The sequence below is a fragment of the Callithrix jacchus genome, chromosome 8 (genome assembly GCF_049354715.1).
Source record: "Callithrix jacchus isolate 240 chromosome 8, calJac240_pri, whole genome shotgun sequence".
Classification (NCBI taxonomy): Eukaryota; Metazoa; Chordata; class Mammalia; order Primates; family Cebidae; genus Callithrix; species Callithrix jacchus.
This window is the reverse complement of record NC_133509.1, coordinates 115,901,376-115,917,344: the sequence shown is the minus strand read 5'-3', so window position 1 is coordinate 115,917,344 and position 15,969 is coordinate 115,901,376. Positions and strand designations below refer to the sequence as shown.

Below are 15,969 nucleotides of genomic sequence, written 5' to 3'. Positions count from 1 at the left end.
TGGTAATCATAAGGCTTTCTTTATTTGTTTCCTGTCTCTCAGGGATCATGGTCCTTCTTGGTATGATAACCACTGAGTTGAAAAGCATTGCCTCATATATCTTGCCTGTTTTTTTTTTTTTTTTTGGTATAGTTCTGGTTGGAGGGTAAATCTGATCTCTGTTACTCCACCTTTGCTGAGAACAATAGTGGTATGCTGAAGCCTATAACACTTTACATCAAGATTCAGATGTGGCAATTATAATGTAGGCAAAAACCCTTATGACTACCCAGTTTCAGTTCAGCAAACTGGAACATGCCTTAGGACTAACTATGTTCTAATAGTCTGCCCAACAAATTGCTGTGACAATTAATAAGACAATTTTTGGTCAAGAGATCAAGACCATCCTTGTCAACATGGTGAAACCCTGTCTCTACTAAAAATGCAAAAAATTAGCTGGGCACGGTGGCGTGTGCCTGTAATCCCAGCTACTCAGGAGGCTGAGGCAGGAGAATTGCCTGAACCCAGGAGGCGGAGGTTGCGGTGAGCCGAGATCGCGCCATTGCACTCCAGCCTGGGTAACAAGAGTGAAACTCCGTCTCAAAAAAAAAAAAAAAAAAAAAAAAAAGACAATTTTCTTTCCTTAGCATAACTTTTAAAATGCGGCAAATAAACACATGAGATAAGATAATGATCAATCTTTATGATCAGTTTAAAGAGAAAAATGTAACAAATGAATGAGAACACTAGGTAACAAAATGACTATAGAACACTACTTTTTCCTTCTTGTAGAGGAATTATTAGCATGGTTCAAATATTAGAAAGTGGAGTCTGGCAATTCATCCCTCTGTGTGTTTTATCTTTTTTCAAAAAGTAGCCATTAAAGTGGAGCATTCCACCAGCTCCATTCCAGAACCTCTTTATTGATTGATTAGCTGTATTGCTTAACTACAGAAATGTTTTACAATTTTCGTTTAGTACATTAATAGCGGCTCACTTTGACCTAAATGCATATGAATTGCTGTGCTTTATATCTGTGATGCTCTTGGCAGTGATAATTACCTATAAATAGTAAGTGTGTGGCTGAAAAGAACTTCATGGGATCAACAGTGCTTCAACACAATGAATGGCTAAAGATGATTCTTTGAGTAGTGGGCAATATCATCCCTGCAATATCTTGTTTTTTCATGTTCACTCTTCTTAGACTTGAAGGTAACTTGCAAACTTGATGTAGAAAGAGTCAACAACCATTTACAATTGTTTTCTGCGGTTGTAAAGAGGGTGAATTTCACCACTGACTTGATTGAGAGAGAATTTTGAGTAGTTCCATTTAGTCCCGCCTAAGCAATCTTTGGGGGATTTTTATTTTTATTTTTTTACTTGTAACATCATACTTGATGTCTTCTTTCTTATGACTTATAATTGTGTAGTGATACTACAAGGGAGCTTGACCATCTGTGATGACTAGAGGGAACAAAGCAAAAGCCAGTGATGTAGGTGGTCATCAAGAACAATGCAGGCTACTTTTGTAGTACCATCCTCCTCTGATGCCTGTGGGCAGAACAGCTAGCTTCAGGCTATGAACAGTGCTTGCTTGAGTGGAGACTGGGCACTCTGTCAACATAGACTTTCTTCCTATGCCTGCAGGTCTGCCTCCCCAACCTCCTATTTCTCGCTTTCCAGGACCCCCTTCTTTTCTATGATCACATTCCCAGTCCAGAACCTCTTTTCTTTTGGGGGAAATCTCTTTCTTTTCTTTAGATATTTTCTTCCAAGTCATTTGTTTATAGCATGACTCCTTTGTGACAGCAGGAGTCATAAAAAGGCTTAGTATACTCATTTGCAAAAGGGCTTAACATACTCATTTTGCACAGGGTCCTACAACAAATTATGCAGCCTGTCCTATCTGAAGATGTTTATGTTGAATATTCAAAAGCCAGGAAGAAATGCTTTATTTTCTTCTTCTTTTTCTTCCTCAACTCCTCTCTATTTCTGCTTTCTGTGGTCACATCCCATCTTTAAGGCAGTGAGTGCAGAACACTGTAGCTTGCAGAAATGGAGCTAAGGGGAGAACCAAGGTGAAAAAAATTCATATTTGAGGAAAATTTGATTAGTATTCCAAGTACATTTTTGTGTCACATGGGCAATAGTCTGCTGTTGTATCAGTCCATTCTCACACTGCTATAAAGAACCACCTGAGACTAGGTAATTTATGAAGAACAGATGCTTGTCAATGCTTTTACACTAGCCCCATTCCAGAACCTCTTTACTGATTAGTTCCTCTAGGCATTTAATGTTTCATATAGTTCAAAACTGTTTCTGATGAAACTGCTCAAGAAACTAGATCTAGAATTAACATCTTAGATCTTACAGGCTGGTGATCTCATTAATGTACTATTAGTCAAGGCCTTTTAGATTTCAATAAACAGAACTAATCTTATGCTCCAAAAGGGAAATCATCACGAGGCAACAAGCTATTAATATATTACTTGTAGAACAAAATAATAGAGTACCAATATTCCTGGAACTAACATTTTGAGGATGTCATAGTATTTGTCAGCTTACATATAATGTCAGCTTACATTCAATAATACCATCAATTAGGCACTAGGCTTAGTGCTTTACACACATTTATTTTATCTCCCAAACAACTCCACACATGAAGTACTATTTTTGTTTTCCACATTTAGAAGAGGAAGAAATGAAGGCACAGAGTGATTAAGTAATGTGTTTGAAGTGACATTGCTGATAGGTATTATAACTGACTTGAATCCAAGTGGTTTGGGTCCAGAATCTTTGCATTTAACCACCTCCAATTGCCTCTAGCGTATTGTAGAAAACAAGCACAGGAAATACAAGTGGGAATAACAAGGCTTGGATCCAGGAACTTGGAAGTTGTCAGGAACCAGGGCTGTATTCTCTTGGGCGTATTTCCTCATGGCTGTGTAGTTTATTTCCTCTCACTGCTTTACTCACTTCTCTGTCTCTGCAGGTTAGCATTATCAGCTGCCTCTTGAACACAGATGAAGACGGCCACCTCTTTGTGATGACCTCAGCTCTTACCTGCACATCAAGACTATTCTGGTAACCAGAATAGTAAATTGGGAGCTTGAGTCCTAATTTTAAATTCTCAAAGGATAAAGAGCCTGACTGGCCCACATTGTCTCAGGTATCTACCTACTCCTTGTCTAGACAGCCATGGTGAGACAGGTAGGAACTTTGTATATCATCAACTAGGCTGGTGGGGCCAACACTGTGGGTAGAGTCATTCCCAGTTAAGGGGTTATGTGGATGAGGCATGAGGTATGTCAAAAATATCTCCTGCATCTACCTTTGTCAAGGTATTATGTAATGAGATCATTGATGACACTAATCCTGAATAGGTACAATTCTGGGGAAAATGTGTTGAAACCTTAACCCCCAATGTTACTGTTTTTGAAAATGGGGCCCTTAAGGAGGTAGTTAAGGTTAAATTAGGCCACAGTACGAAGTTCTAATTCAATATAATGGAGGTCATTATAAGAAGACAGAGAAACCATGTATGTGCTCATACAGGAAAAAGCCTATTTGAGGATACAGAGAAAAGATGGACATCTGCAAGCCAAAGACAGAGACCTTAGGAGAACCCAAACTTGCTGACACCTTGATCTTGGACTTACAGCCTTCAGAACTGTGAAAAATAAATTTGTTATTTAAGTCACCCATTCTGTGGTATTTTATCAAATCCCTAGTAAACTAATACATCATGTAATCTCTGTGTGCACCTACTTATCATGGGTTGCAAAAGGAGGGTACTGCAAATGATACTTGTATTAGTTTGTTATGACACTGCTATGAAGAACTACCTGTGACTGGGTGATTTATAAAGGAAAGTGGTTTAATTGACTCACAGTTGTACATGGCTGGGGAAGCCTCAGGAAACTTAAAATCATGGCAGAAGAGGAAGAAAACACACCTCCTTTTTTCACATGGTGGCAGTAGAGAGAAGTGGGCAAAAGTCCCTTATTAAACTATCAGCTCTCCTGAGAACTCACTCACTATCATGAGAACAGCATGGAGGAATTGCCACATGATCTAATCACCCGTCACAAGGCCCCTTCCCCAACATATGGAGATTACAACTCAGATTACAATTTAAGATGAGATTTGAGTGGGGACACAGAGCCAGACCATATCAGTACTCTTTGTGGATTTTTTCCAAATCTGAACTCAGATGAATCTGCTTGAGTATGGTGCTATGTATGTATAATGTATGTTGGCCGTATTGATTAAAAGTAATACGTATCTTTGGGATTTCTGAGACAATTTCATGTAAAATCTATTTTGTTGGCTTTAACTCATTTTGTATGTTTTGTCAAGACATAAAAGAAGATTCAGTGATGTGACTTCACTACATTTTTTTTGGGATGCCACAGCTAGTGATTGAGAGCACACCACATGACAAACAGTTGCTATGAATTTAATAATACATTTAAGTATTTATTGATCAAAATGAACTAAAGCATCTGATTTTTAACCCCTTGGTCCCAGTTGTGTCCTGCAATTTTTGATTTATTTGGTTAATATCACTTTAAAAAATAAGGCCTCTAGAATTGAATCCAATTCTCTAAATATGGTTAAACCAGGGAAGAAAGGCGTTGGACAATCAGTTTTTATTAATGTAGCTCATGATTACATTAGTTCTTTCAGTAGGCATTTCTCCTGCAGTTGATCTGATTATCACTTCTTCAGAAAGTTTCTCTTTCATGGCTTTCTATAGACACCTATGCAGCATTCTACTACACAGAGATCTGTAATCATTTATTAGTCTTCTTCTCTCACAGGGTTCTGAACAATTTGAAAGCAAGATCTATGTTGTTTAAAGCAAGATCTATGTTGTTTATTTTCTTATTATCACATTGCACCTTTAGCGTCTAAAACAATGTCTGGATCCTAAGAAATATCCAGCATACATTTGCTGAATTATATGAATGAATTGTTTTGAAAGTTAAAATGTTAACAAATAAACGTTTATGCTTCTACATGCATATGGGCAATTTTATGGCTGTTCTGAATTATCTTAAACTCTGTGTCCACTGGAGTGTATTCTTGAGGAACAATTTCAAGGAAGCAGCTTGAAGACAGTTGCAAATGCATAGAAGGTTTTTAGAATTATTTTATGTTCAAACCAATATGATATAGTTTTATGTTTCAGTGTTGGACAGAAAAGATATTTGAATAATTCTACTATATCAACTTTATGTGCTAATTATGTATGACTCTGCCTGTGTGTGGGGGGGCGGTGTGGGGGGATAAGGAGGGAGGGAAGGAGAGAAAGGGAGAGAGAGACAGTGAGAGAGAGATGAACAGAGAAGGGCAAGTGAGGAAAGGGTGAGAAGAAAGATAAAGATTTATAAAGGTTAGGTCCCTTTGAAGGTCCAATAGAAGGGACCAACTGGGAAGTGGATTATAGAGTACAAAATTATTAGATTAGGGAACTCTTGTTATTTAACATGATCTAACTCTTCTTCACATAGCCAGGAAGCTTTGGCAGATCAGATAATATTTGATTTTAGCCTCAAAGAAGGAAAGGGAAGTGGTCTTTTTGGCAGAGAAGAAAAGCCAATTCGCATGACTAATTTGTTACTTCTTAGCTTTTCCAAAATTCAGTTTTTTATTGAGGTTTTCATTCTCTTCGTGACTGAAACCAACTCCCCTGAGTACAAAACATATCTTTGATGTTCTAGAGTGAGGAGATGACACCTAGACTGAAGTAGTAGCAGCAGTCGAGCTGACAGCCTCACATCTACTTTGGTTGTGCCCTGAATGAGCCATATGCTTTTAGGCAAGTCCCTTACTCTTTCCACGTCAAACAGGTTGGACTACATAATCTTCTCTGCTCCCTTCCGGTTTTAAGAATTTGTGAGTCTTTGGAGCAATATGCTGGACCCTGGTATTAAGGGGATTTTTATCTTTCAGTGCTAGAAATTGTCCTTCCATGTCCCCCCACCACTCCCTTGCCCTTTTTCTACCACTTCCCCAACTTATCGTAGTCCTGGGGGACTCCCAAGGAGTAAAATTACAGTCAAGGCTAAGGAAGCATTTTTTTTTTTTTTTTTTTTTTGAGACGGAGTTTCGCTCTTGTTACCCAGGCTGGAGTGCAATGGCGCGATCTCGGCTCACCGCAACCTCCGCCTCCTGGGTTCAGGCAATTCTCCTGCCTCAGCCTCCTGAGTAGCTGGGATTACAGGCACGCGCCACCATGCCCTGCTGATTTTTTGTATTTTTAATAGAGACGGGGTTTCACCATGTTGACCAGGATGGTCTCGATATCTTGACCTCGTGATCCACCCGCCTCGGCCTCCCAAAGTGCTGGGATTAGAGGAAGCATTTTTATTCACTTTCTATCTGGAGTTTGCCTCCTGCAGAGGAGGCTGGTCTTTTAAAAAAAAATAGAGCGGGGCAAGAGGGCGCGGCCGACGGATCAGGCTTTTTCCGGGAAAGTTACCCGAAGGCCAGCCATATGGCTTCCTGGGATTTGCAGTTTCTTTCGGGACGGTCTCCCTTGGTAACTCCTTCACCGTGAAGCTGAGGTGGACTACAACTCCCAGAGGGCAAAGCGGCGGCAGCGGGGTCCAGTACTCTCGTTGTGGCTGGGCGGCTAGTTTAAGTTGCCATAGCTGCGAGTCTGGGGAGAGTGGAGTCTGTTGAGTGGCAGCGTTTGGTCAGTTGCACCTTCTGGGTCGCCGGTAGCCGCGGGAGCCGGGTGGGGCCTAGGCGATGATCCGGCATTAACGAGCTTGGGTCCTCCTCCGTGTCAGGTACCTGCCCCCACCTCCCGTTTTCCCCTTTTCGACCACTTCCCCATCTTACTGTAGACGTTTTAGTCCCACTTCCCCTCGTCCCAGGGGTGGGGACCTCGGAGCGGCGCGGGATCTGGGGTGGGGTCGTGGATGGGTGGAGTGCGTGCAGAAGTGAGGGGAGACGGCGCGCCCGTTCTCCCGAGGCCTCCCTCCATCTGCAGGAGTGTCAGCGGTCAGGTCCTGGCCAGATTATCCAGAGAATCTGAGCTACATTGATTGTCCTTTCTTTTGGAGCACCTTGCTCTACCGCTAGCACCTGTGAAGCTTTAAAAGCCAGAAGACCTACCATTCGGTAGGTCCTCCAGAGAACCGTCTGATATTTGCTTGCCTGTCCTGCTGTAGAGCTTGACATATATGTATATATATATAATACCTGCTTTGTTATCACTGAAAGCTTCGTACTCTTTGGAACGGGTGACCCCTCTTTCTGTGCCTTTATGGGAGTTACCCCAGCCTTAGCTGTTAGCCGCCCCTTAATTGAATTATTTCGTAAAATGACCTGGCATTGAATCCCAACTGCATCTTTTTGGTTTGATGGAGCCAATCTGTTATGTAGGCGTGTGGTAAAACCCGACCATTAATTGCAGCGTTGAGTATTATGTAAAATATCTAGCACAGTGCCTGGCAGCATTTATTGTTTATTTTTTGTTAATTATGCAGATTAGTGTTGTCTGATACAGTGTGAGTGACACAGGTGAATTTAAATTTTGTAGTACCCACATTAAAAAAGTAAAGAGTCTGGTGAAATTAATTTTAAGTTTATTTAGCACAATATAGCAAAATGTTTTCAATGGAGTAAATATAAAATTGATTGAGAGTTTTACTTGTTTTTGAGTCAGAGTTGGCTTTGTTGCCCAAGCTGAACTGCAGTGGTGCGATCCGGGCTTACTGCAACCTCCACCTCCTGGGTTCAAGCAATTCTCCTACCTTAGCCTAACGAGTAGCTGGGATTACAGGCACCTGCCACCATGCCTGGCTATACATTAAAAAAAAAAAATATTTTAAGTCTTCAAAGTCTAGTATGTATTTTACATGTATAGTACATGTCAGTTTGACGTGGCCAGAGCTAGAGCTCAGTAGCCATGTGTCTAGTGACCGATGTACTGGCCAGCACAGAGATGAGTTTAAAGCTTTGACAGTTTCACATTGGCACACATAAATTCGGTTGTGCCTATGACTCATTTCAGGGGTGATGGTGGCTGTTTTTTTAGAAGAGTGAAGTGTACACTGTACCTATATTCTCTCAGCATATCTTGTCTGCCATTTCAGAACCTGGGTCTCTGAGCTGTTTCTTGACAGTTTATCTTGATTTCTTGATTAACTTTTTCAGAATACCTTTTTCTTTCTCCAAATGGTGTGCAGATGTAGTCCCAGATCTACCTTTTATGTAGACAAATCTCAGTTCTCTGGATCACTTCCTGTGGATTCCTACAGCTTGCTTTGAAAGCAGTCACAAATAATTGAAAATATTTCTGTCCACAGCTCTTTCCTACAACTGAAGCCATTTTACTCTTATTTATTTAATTGTAGCACTGAATATATAGGAAGCTTATAAAATATTTCCTTAGCAGTGTTAAACTGGCTTAGAAGTACAATTGAGTCACCATATTCAGAAGTAACATGTTAATTTTATTACCTGACTTAGTTACCAACTGATAGACATGCTCATGCTTAGTACTTTTGGTCAGACTTGGGCTGCGGTTCACACTGGAGCATGAACTGTCTGGCAAGCCTCAGGGATGACCAGGCCTGGATGGAAGTCACCAGTGACAATATGTTGGCTGGGTACTTGGATGTGAAGAATTGTAATGAGGTCACTTGGGCTTTTCAATGATTCTAGGAACATTTTCTCTGTTCTGTGTTATGCCATAATCTGTACATAGGGACCTAGTTTTTGTATTTCATAATTTTAAAATGTTTAAAGTTGCAGATGTGTCTTACTCCCTTGTTTCATTTATTTGTAGGTGGCTTGGGGAAAGTGTAGAAGCAACCAAAGATTATCAGCTTGACGAGGCCCTTTGCCCTGAACCTCATGAAGAAATGATAGGAGGCAGACATATGTGCCTAAGAAGAGCGTTGAGCTCAGAAAAGAGCAACTCAGAGTTTTGGGGGTGTGCTTTGTAAGTATGCGTTCTCCTTGAGTTTCTGAGATAACACGTCTTTTTTGCATACTTATGGTGGAAAAGACTATGCCAACAAATAGAGTTTTGGGAGCAAGAAGCCCCTTTCTAATATATAGTATAACAATAAAATAGAATGGTTATGTATGCACTGTTACAAAAATTCAGATGAACAAAGTAGGTAAGTTGAGATATCCTTTATAATTTTAACAGAAGCAACAGGGATACACCTGTTTCTATTAAGTGAGGAATTAAGAACCTATTTTGTCTCAGGCACTCTGTCAGGCACCTTTTACCGACCTTATATAATTCCTTTATCACGCTTGTCTTTTACAAAGGAGGCCATTGAGTTTCAGGTGATTTGATTTGTTTGGGATTCTGGAGCTAAAAGAATGGTTTTTCCTCCCAGGTTTTCTGACTCCAAATTTCAGTCTCACCCACTGCCAAGGGGCTTCATTGCTGTTTATAACTGCCTTTTAATAGAATTTGATTCACACTCAGTATTTTTGGATAAAGTGTACCATAAATAACGGCACAGTGTGCAGTTATTCATCTCTTTCAGTGTTCAAAAAGTTCTATTATCTTAGTTTTAAAAAATATAATGGTGCTTATATTATTATTGAGGTAAGAGATTATTATAATTTGTGATTTCCATAAATAATTCGACATGAATTGTCATTGATAATCCAGGGTGTAGTGTTAAAAGTTTAAATTTACAACATAGATATAAAAATTCTGGGCCTTTTGTACGATTTCATATTTTGCTTCAGTAGATAAAAGGCTCTGAAACTAAAAGACACACTGTGGCCTTGCAATAATAACACTGTATATAAGATCAGTGGTGTGCAAATTTATAGGATTAGGCCAGATGCAGTGACTCATCCCTGTAATCCCACAGTTTGGGAGGCCAAGGCAGGAAGGAGGATTGCTTGAGCCCAGGAATTTGAGGACAGCTTGGGTGACATAGCAAGACCTCTTCTCTACCAAAAAAAAAACAAAACAAAACATTAGCCAGGCACGGTGGCATGTGCCTTTGGTCCCTGCTACTCAGGAGGCTGAGGTGGAATGATCACTTGAGCCCAGAAGGTTGAGGCTGCAGTGAGCTGTGATCACACCACTATACTCCAGCCTGTGACAGAGTAAGATGCTGTCTACAAAAGAATTCTTAGGATTAAAGAATTTTAGAGCTAAATAGGAGGCCTATTAGGATAATTTGGTCCAGAAATTTTGGGAATAATAGAAAAATAATCTAGATTCACTATTATCCATGTAATGTCCCTGGGTTGATTCTGATATGAAGTATTTTCAATACATTCATACTACTATAGTTTTTTTGTAACAATGTATTGTTTCAGATATGTTCTTTTTTGTATCAATGTATTGTTAGAATTCTACCTTGTCTCTTTTAGCAGATACATAGTATCCTAGTGATCGGATACATTTAATGTACTCTTATCCAGTGTATTTGTATTTTTTTCTTATTCTTTTACAACTATAAAAAAATTCGGTCACTCTGTTGCCCAGGCTGGAGTGAATGAATGTGCTCATGGATGAATGGATGAGTGAATTATAATTTCTGAAGAATGTCTACAGTGAAATTCTTATACATATGTCTATACATAAAATGTATCTATATGTCTATATAAATCTTTTACCTTCCTAGGATAATAGTCATAGAAGTAGATTTTCTGGGTCAAAGTCTATGTATATTGCTAATTGATTGAGACAGGGTCTCACTCTGTCACCAGGCTGAAGTGCAGTGGTGCGATCTTGGCTCACTGCAGCCTCTACCTCCCAGGCTTAAGCAATCCTCTCACGTCAGCCTCCCGAGTACTTAGAACTACAGATGCACACTACTACACCTGGCTAATTTTGTTTTACTTTTTGTAGAGATGGGGTCTCTGTATGTTGCCCATGCTCATCTCAAACTCTTGGGCTTAAGCAGTCCTCTTACCTTGCCCTCCCAAAATATTGTGATAACAGGCATGAGCCACTGTGCCTGACCCATATTATTTATTTTTACTTGTATTGCCAGGTTGTTCTCCAGAAAAGCTAACATATTTTTAATTTTTAATTTTTGTGGGTATATAGTAAATATACATGCTAATATAGTTTTTATAGTGAATACTCTTATAACAAGATATGCTCTTGCTAACCCGGGGAGTGAGAGGTTTTTAAAATCTGTATAAGACAGACATACAATACCATTTTATTATTTTAATTTGCGATTATTTAGTGAAATAACAAATAGCATTTTGTTAGGGTCATCTGATTTCTGTGAATTATCTGTTTATATATCTTTTGCATCTTTTACAACTGGGCTGTTCTTTTTCTTGTGTTTTTGAAAGAGCTGATTAACCCTTTGGTTCCCATATAATGGAAATATTTTTCTGAGTTTCTTTCTTCCCTTCCTTCCTCCCTCCCTTTCTTTCTTCTTTCCTTACTCTCTTTCACTGTCATGCTCTTGTTCTTGTGCTCTCTCTGGCTTTCTCTCTCCCCCTCTGTCACTCATGCTGGATTGCAGTGGTGTGATCTTGGCTCATTGCAGCCTCGACCTCCTGGCCTGAAGTGATCCTCCCATCTTGGTTTGTCAAAGTGCCGTAGTTGCAGGCATGAGCCACTGTGCTTGGCCTGATAAATATTTAGAATCTACTCTGCGTACAGGGTTTGCTATGAAACAGGTGCTCGTGAATGGGTAAGTGCTTGTGAATGAATGTGCTCATGGATGAATGGATGAGCTTTAAATCTCTGCTTCTGAGGCACTCATCCAATTGATTTTGCCTCCTTCCTACTCTGAGGTGCTGGACAAGGGTGGACTCCTGATGAAAGCAGAGCAAAAATACAGCCTGGGACTGAGCCTGTTAGGGTTTGATTATGGAATAGAGAAGTCTGTGTGTAAGAAAGCTTTCTACTTTTTTGAGTCTGGGCAAGTTAACTTTTGGAAGCTGTTTTCTTACCTGTAATATAGGTTACAGCTATGTTTACTCTACAGGGCTGTTGTTGAGGTTAAATTAGTTAATATGAGTAAAGTGCTTAGAACAGGATCTGGCACAGAAAAGGGACATTTAATTGTTATTTATTAGTATTATTGCTCATTTTGGCTTCTACCTTTATGACCACCACCCCCACTATCATTATGGTATTCTATGAAAGCGATTAATTTCTCTTTCACTTAACCTAGCTCATGTGTATTCTGTTTTTTTTTTTTTGGGCGGGAGGAGCACTCACACCCTTGATTATAACAATAAGTACTTTATTTTTTATTTTTTGAGACAGAGTCTCATTGTGTTACCCAGGCTGGAGTGCAGTGATGTGATCTCAGCTCACTACAATGTCTGCCTTCCAGGTTCAAACAATTCTCCTGCCTCAGATTCCCATGTGGCAGGGATTACAGGTGCTCACCACCACACCCAGCTATTTTCATATTTTTAGTAGAGATGGGGTTTCATCATGCTGGCCAGGCTGGTCTCGAACTCCTGACCTCGAGTGATCTACCCACCTCAGCCTCCCAAAGTGCTGGGATTACAGGTATGAACCACTGTGCTTGGCAAGCACTTTGTTCTTATCAGCTTATTTTGCTTTTAGAGAAGAGTAGCTTTACTCACTGCTACACCTGTTTTTGTTGTTGTTGTTTTTGTTTTTTGCCTTCCCTCTATTGCCATTTACATGTAACAAGTGTGTTAATTAAAAAGTTGGGTTTCCGTGGTAGTCTTCTTGCTGGATTTGAATCCTGGCTCTGCTTTTTAAGTTACTTTGCTTCTGCAAGCCTCGGTTCTCTTTTCTATAAAATGAGGATGATAATAATGTTATGAGGATTAAATGAGAGAATGTACATAAAGCACTTAGTACAGAAATTAGCCCATAGAAAACTGTAAATCAAAAGCTATTATTATTTCAATAAGGTTGAACATTATTATGCCTTTTATAAATGTAAACAAGTAATATACCTGTTATATTACCAGTAATATACCAGTCTCATAATTTTACAGAAAAGCAACTTAAAATGAATTTTCTTTTTTTTTCGTTTTGGTTTACATATGTTTCCAATTGTGTGGTCTCCTATTTATTTAGAAGGTTGCTTTAAGATTATGGTTTGAACCCAGGCTTTTCTAGCTGCTTAACTACTGGAGCCTTAGTAGTTCTTCATTTGCAAAAAAGGGACTACTTTGTTCATTTAAGAAGTAAATACTGAATGTGCCAGACACTCAGACACCTGGGAATAGGTGAACAAGAGCAGTATATGACCTTGGGGAGGTTAGAAATCCTGCCTTGTAAGGTTGGCCTGAGGTTGAGCCAAGCTTTGCAGAGATACTTTACCATATGCGAAGTACCTGTCATACCTAGGTGTTTAGTAAATGGTGTTTCTCGTGTTTGTACCTCTGATGTTCTGATTTCCAGATATGTGCTCCAATTGTTAAATCCAATATGTTTCTCTATCAATCTTATAAAAATCATTTCCCATTGACATTTAATTTTAAGGTCAGGTCAATAAACGTTTGGCAAAGGATGGTCTTTGAGTTCTTAGGAAAAAAATTATTATCGTCTTCCTGACTCTTAAATTTAGCTGTCCAGGACTCAAGATGGCCAAATAGACACAACTCTGTCACACAACACCCAGCAAGAGAGATGCAGAAATCCAGAGATCTCCTAGCTCCAAACGAGGTACCAGGTACATTTCAATGGGTCTGGTCCGGCGGTGGGCAAAGCCCAGGCAGGGCAGACTGAGGTGGGGAGGGGTGCCACTTCACCCGGAAGGTGTATCTGACCAGTGAGTCAGGCACCCCCTCTGGCACTCTGGTCCAGATACAGTGCTTCCCCCAAAGCCTCAGCAATACACAGAATAGGAGATCTTTGCCAGTCAAGCAAATGCAAAAGCCCATAAGCCGGCTGGGCGAGCCTGCGGACAGACCGGACGAGCTACCGCCCCCTCCCCCTGCCTGGAGAAAGAGGGAGCTGAAGGCGGGAGGACAGATGGAGCAGCTGGGCCAGCCCCTCTCTCATGACTGGAGAAAACGGGGAGACAGGCAGTGTGGCTGGGCAGGTCCCTACCCTCCCCCACAAACTGCAGAGGGCTGAAGCACTAACTCTAGTGGGTTGTGCAACCAGTGCCACAGTCTGAGCTGAACGCTGAATGATTGAGCCCTGTGGAGGAAGGACATAGCCCACCATTAAAGAGAGGGACTAGGCCCCAGGTTTTAACAAAAAACACAGGAAGCCTAGATAGCAATGGGACAGCATTCTTAATCACCCAGCAGTGCCTCCAGGTCATCTGACGAGGGGGGCCTAATCACCCAGTGTAAACAAGCCTACCTAGCAACCTGAAGGAGTCCATAGAAACCAAGTAATGCCTTGACAGGCAGACAAGCTACCTCATCAAGCAGCTCCCTGAGATCACAGCCAGGAAAATCCATGCAGATGGAAAAAAACCAGCACAAAAAGATGAAACCATCAAAGAACAGAACACCTCTTCTTTGAAGGATCACAACTCCTCAACAACACAGGAACACAACATGATCAAGAAAGAGTGTGACAAATTGACAGAACAGACTTCAGAAAGTTGATAATAATTAACTTTTCAGAGCTAAAGACACATGTTCTAACTCAATGCGAAAACCTTGAAAAAAGGTTAGGTGAAATGCTAACTAGAATAACCAGCTTAGAGAAGAACATAAACAACTTGTTGGAGTTGAAAAACACAGCATGAGAACTATGTGAAGCAAACACAAGTTTTAATAGCTGAATTGATCAAGCAGTAGAAAGGATATCAGAGATTGAAGATCAACTCAATGAAATAAAAACAGAAGGCAAGACGAGAAGAAAGAGTGAAAAGAAACGAGCAAAGCCTCCAAGAAATATGAGATTATGTGAAAAGACCTAATCTATGCTTTATTGGTGTACCTGAATATGATGGGGACAATGAATCCAAGCTGGAAAACATGTTCCAGGATATTATCCAGGAGAACTTCCCAAGCCTAGCAAGGCAGTCCAACATTCAAATCGAAGAAATACAGAGAACTCCACAAAGATATTTCTCAAGAATAGCAACCCCAAGGCATATAATCATCAGATTCACCAGGGTTGAAATGAAGGAAAAAATCCTAAGGACAGCCAGAGAGAAATGTCAGGTCACCCACAGAGGAAAGCCAGTCAGGCTCACAGTGGATCTCTTGGCAGAAATTCTACAAGCCAGAAGAGAGTGGGGGCCAATATTCAACATCTTTAAAGAAAAGAACTTTCAACCCAGAATCTCATATCCAGCCAAACTAAGCTTCCTAAGGGAAGGAGAAATAAAATCCTTTACGGACAAGCAATTACTGAGAGATTTGTCACTACCAGACCTGCCCTACAAGAGCTCCTGAAACACTAAGCACAGAAAGGTGCTTGTTCCTTTCTGTGCTTAGTGTTTCAGGAGCTCTTGTAGGGCAGGTCTGGTAGTGACAAATCTCTCAGTAATTGCTTGTGAGTTTTGCCACTGCAAAAGCACACCAAATGGCAAAGACCAAAAATGCAGTGAAGAAAATGAGTCTGCTAACAGGCAAGAAAACCAGCCAGTAACAAAATGGCAGGATCAAATTCACACATAACAATATTAACATTGAATGTAAATGGCCTAAATGCCCCAATCAAAAGACATAGACTGGCAAACTGGATGAAAAGTCAAGACCCATTGGTGTGCTGTATTCAGGAAACCCATCTCTCATGCAAAGACACACATAGACTCAAAACAAAGGGATGGAAGAGGATTTTTCAAGCAAATGGAGACCAAAAAAAAAAAAAAAAAAGGGGGGTTGCAATCCTAGTCTCTGATAAAACAGACTTCAAACCAACAAAAATCAAAAGAGACAAAGAAGGGCATTACATAATGGTAAAAGGATCAATCCAACAAGAAGAGCTAACTATCCTCAATATATACGCACCCAACACAGGAGCAGCCAGATACATAAAGCAAGTTCTTAATCTAAAATGAGATTTAGACTTCCACACAATAGAGTGGGAGACTTCAACACTCCAGTGTCAATATTAGATCA

General features: G+C 40.3%; 2 protein-coding genes across 14 annotated transcripts in view; one reads left to right on the top strand and one right to left on the bottom strand.

Moving 5' to 3' along the window:
- LOC144577239 (uncharacterized) overlaps nucleotides 1–15,969 on the bottom strand; it is a 28,998-nt gene that overhangs the window by 6,064 nt on the left and 6,965 nt on the right. The window contains exon 2 of the mRNA XM_078333183.1: nucleotides 6,467–6,646. Within this exon, the coding sequence (XP_078189309.1) occupies nucleotides 6,467–6,646 (180 nt within the window). The remainder of the gene's footprint in view (nucleotides 1–6,466; nucleotides 6,647–15,969) is intronic.
- The window catches only part of CEP128 (centrosomal protein 128), a 449,218-nt gene continuing 439,816 nt past the window's right edge, over nucleotides 6,568–15,969 (top strand). For 12 of the 13 annotated variants that reach the window (XR_013521735.1, XM_078336006.1, XM_035261203.3 and 9 more), the window contains exons 1-2: nucleotides 6,568–6,779; nucleotides 8,786–8,941. The gene's annotated coding sequence lies outside the window, so the exon portion shown is untranslated. Of the gene's footprint in view, nucleotides 7,114–8,785; nucleotides 8,942–15,969 lie in introns of all 13 variants that reach the window. The other variant, XM_035261198.3, reaches the window with a different exon arrangement.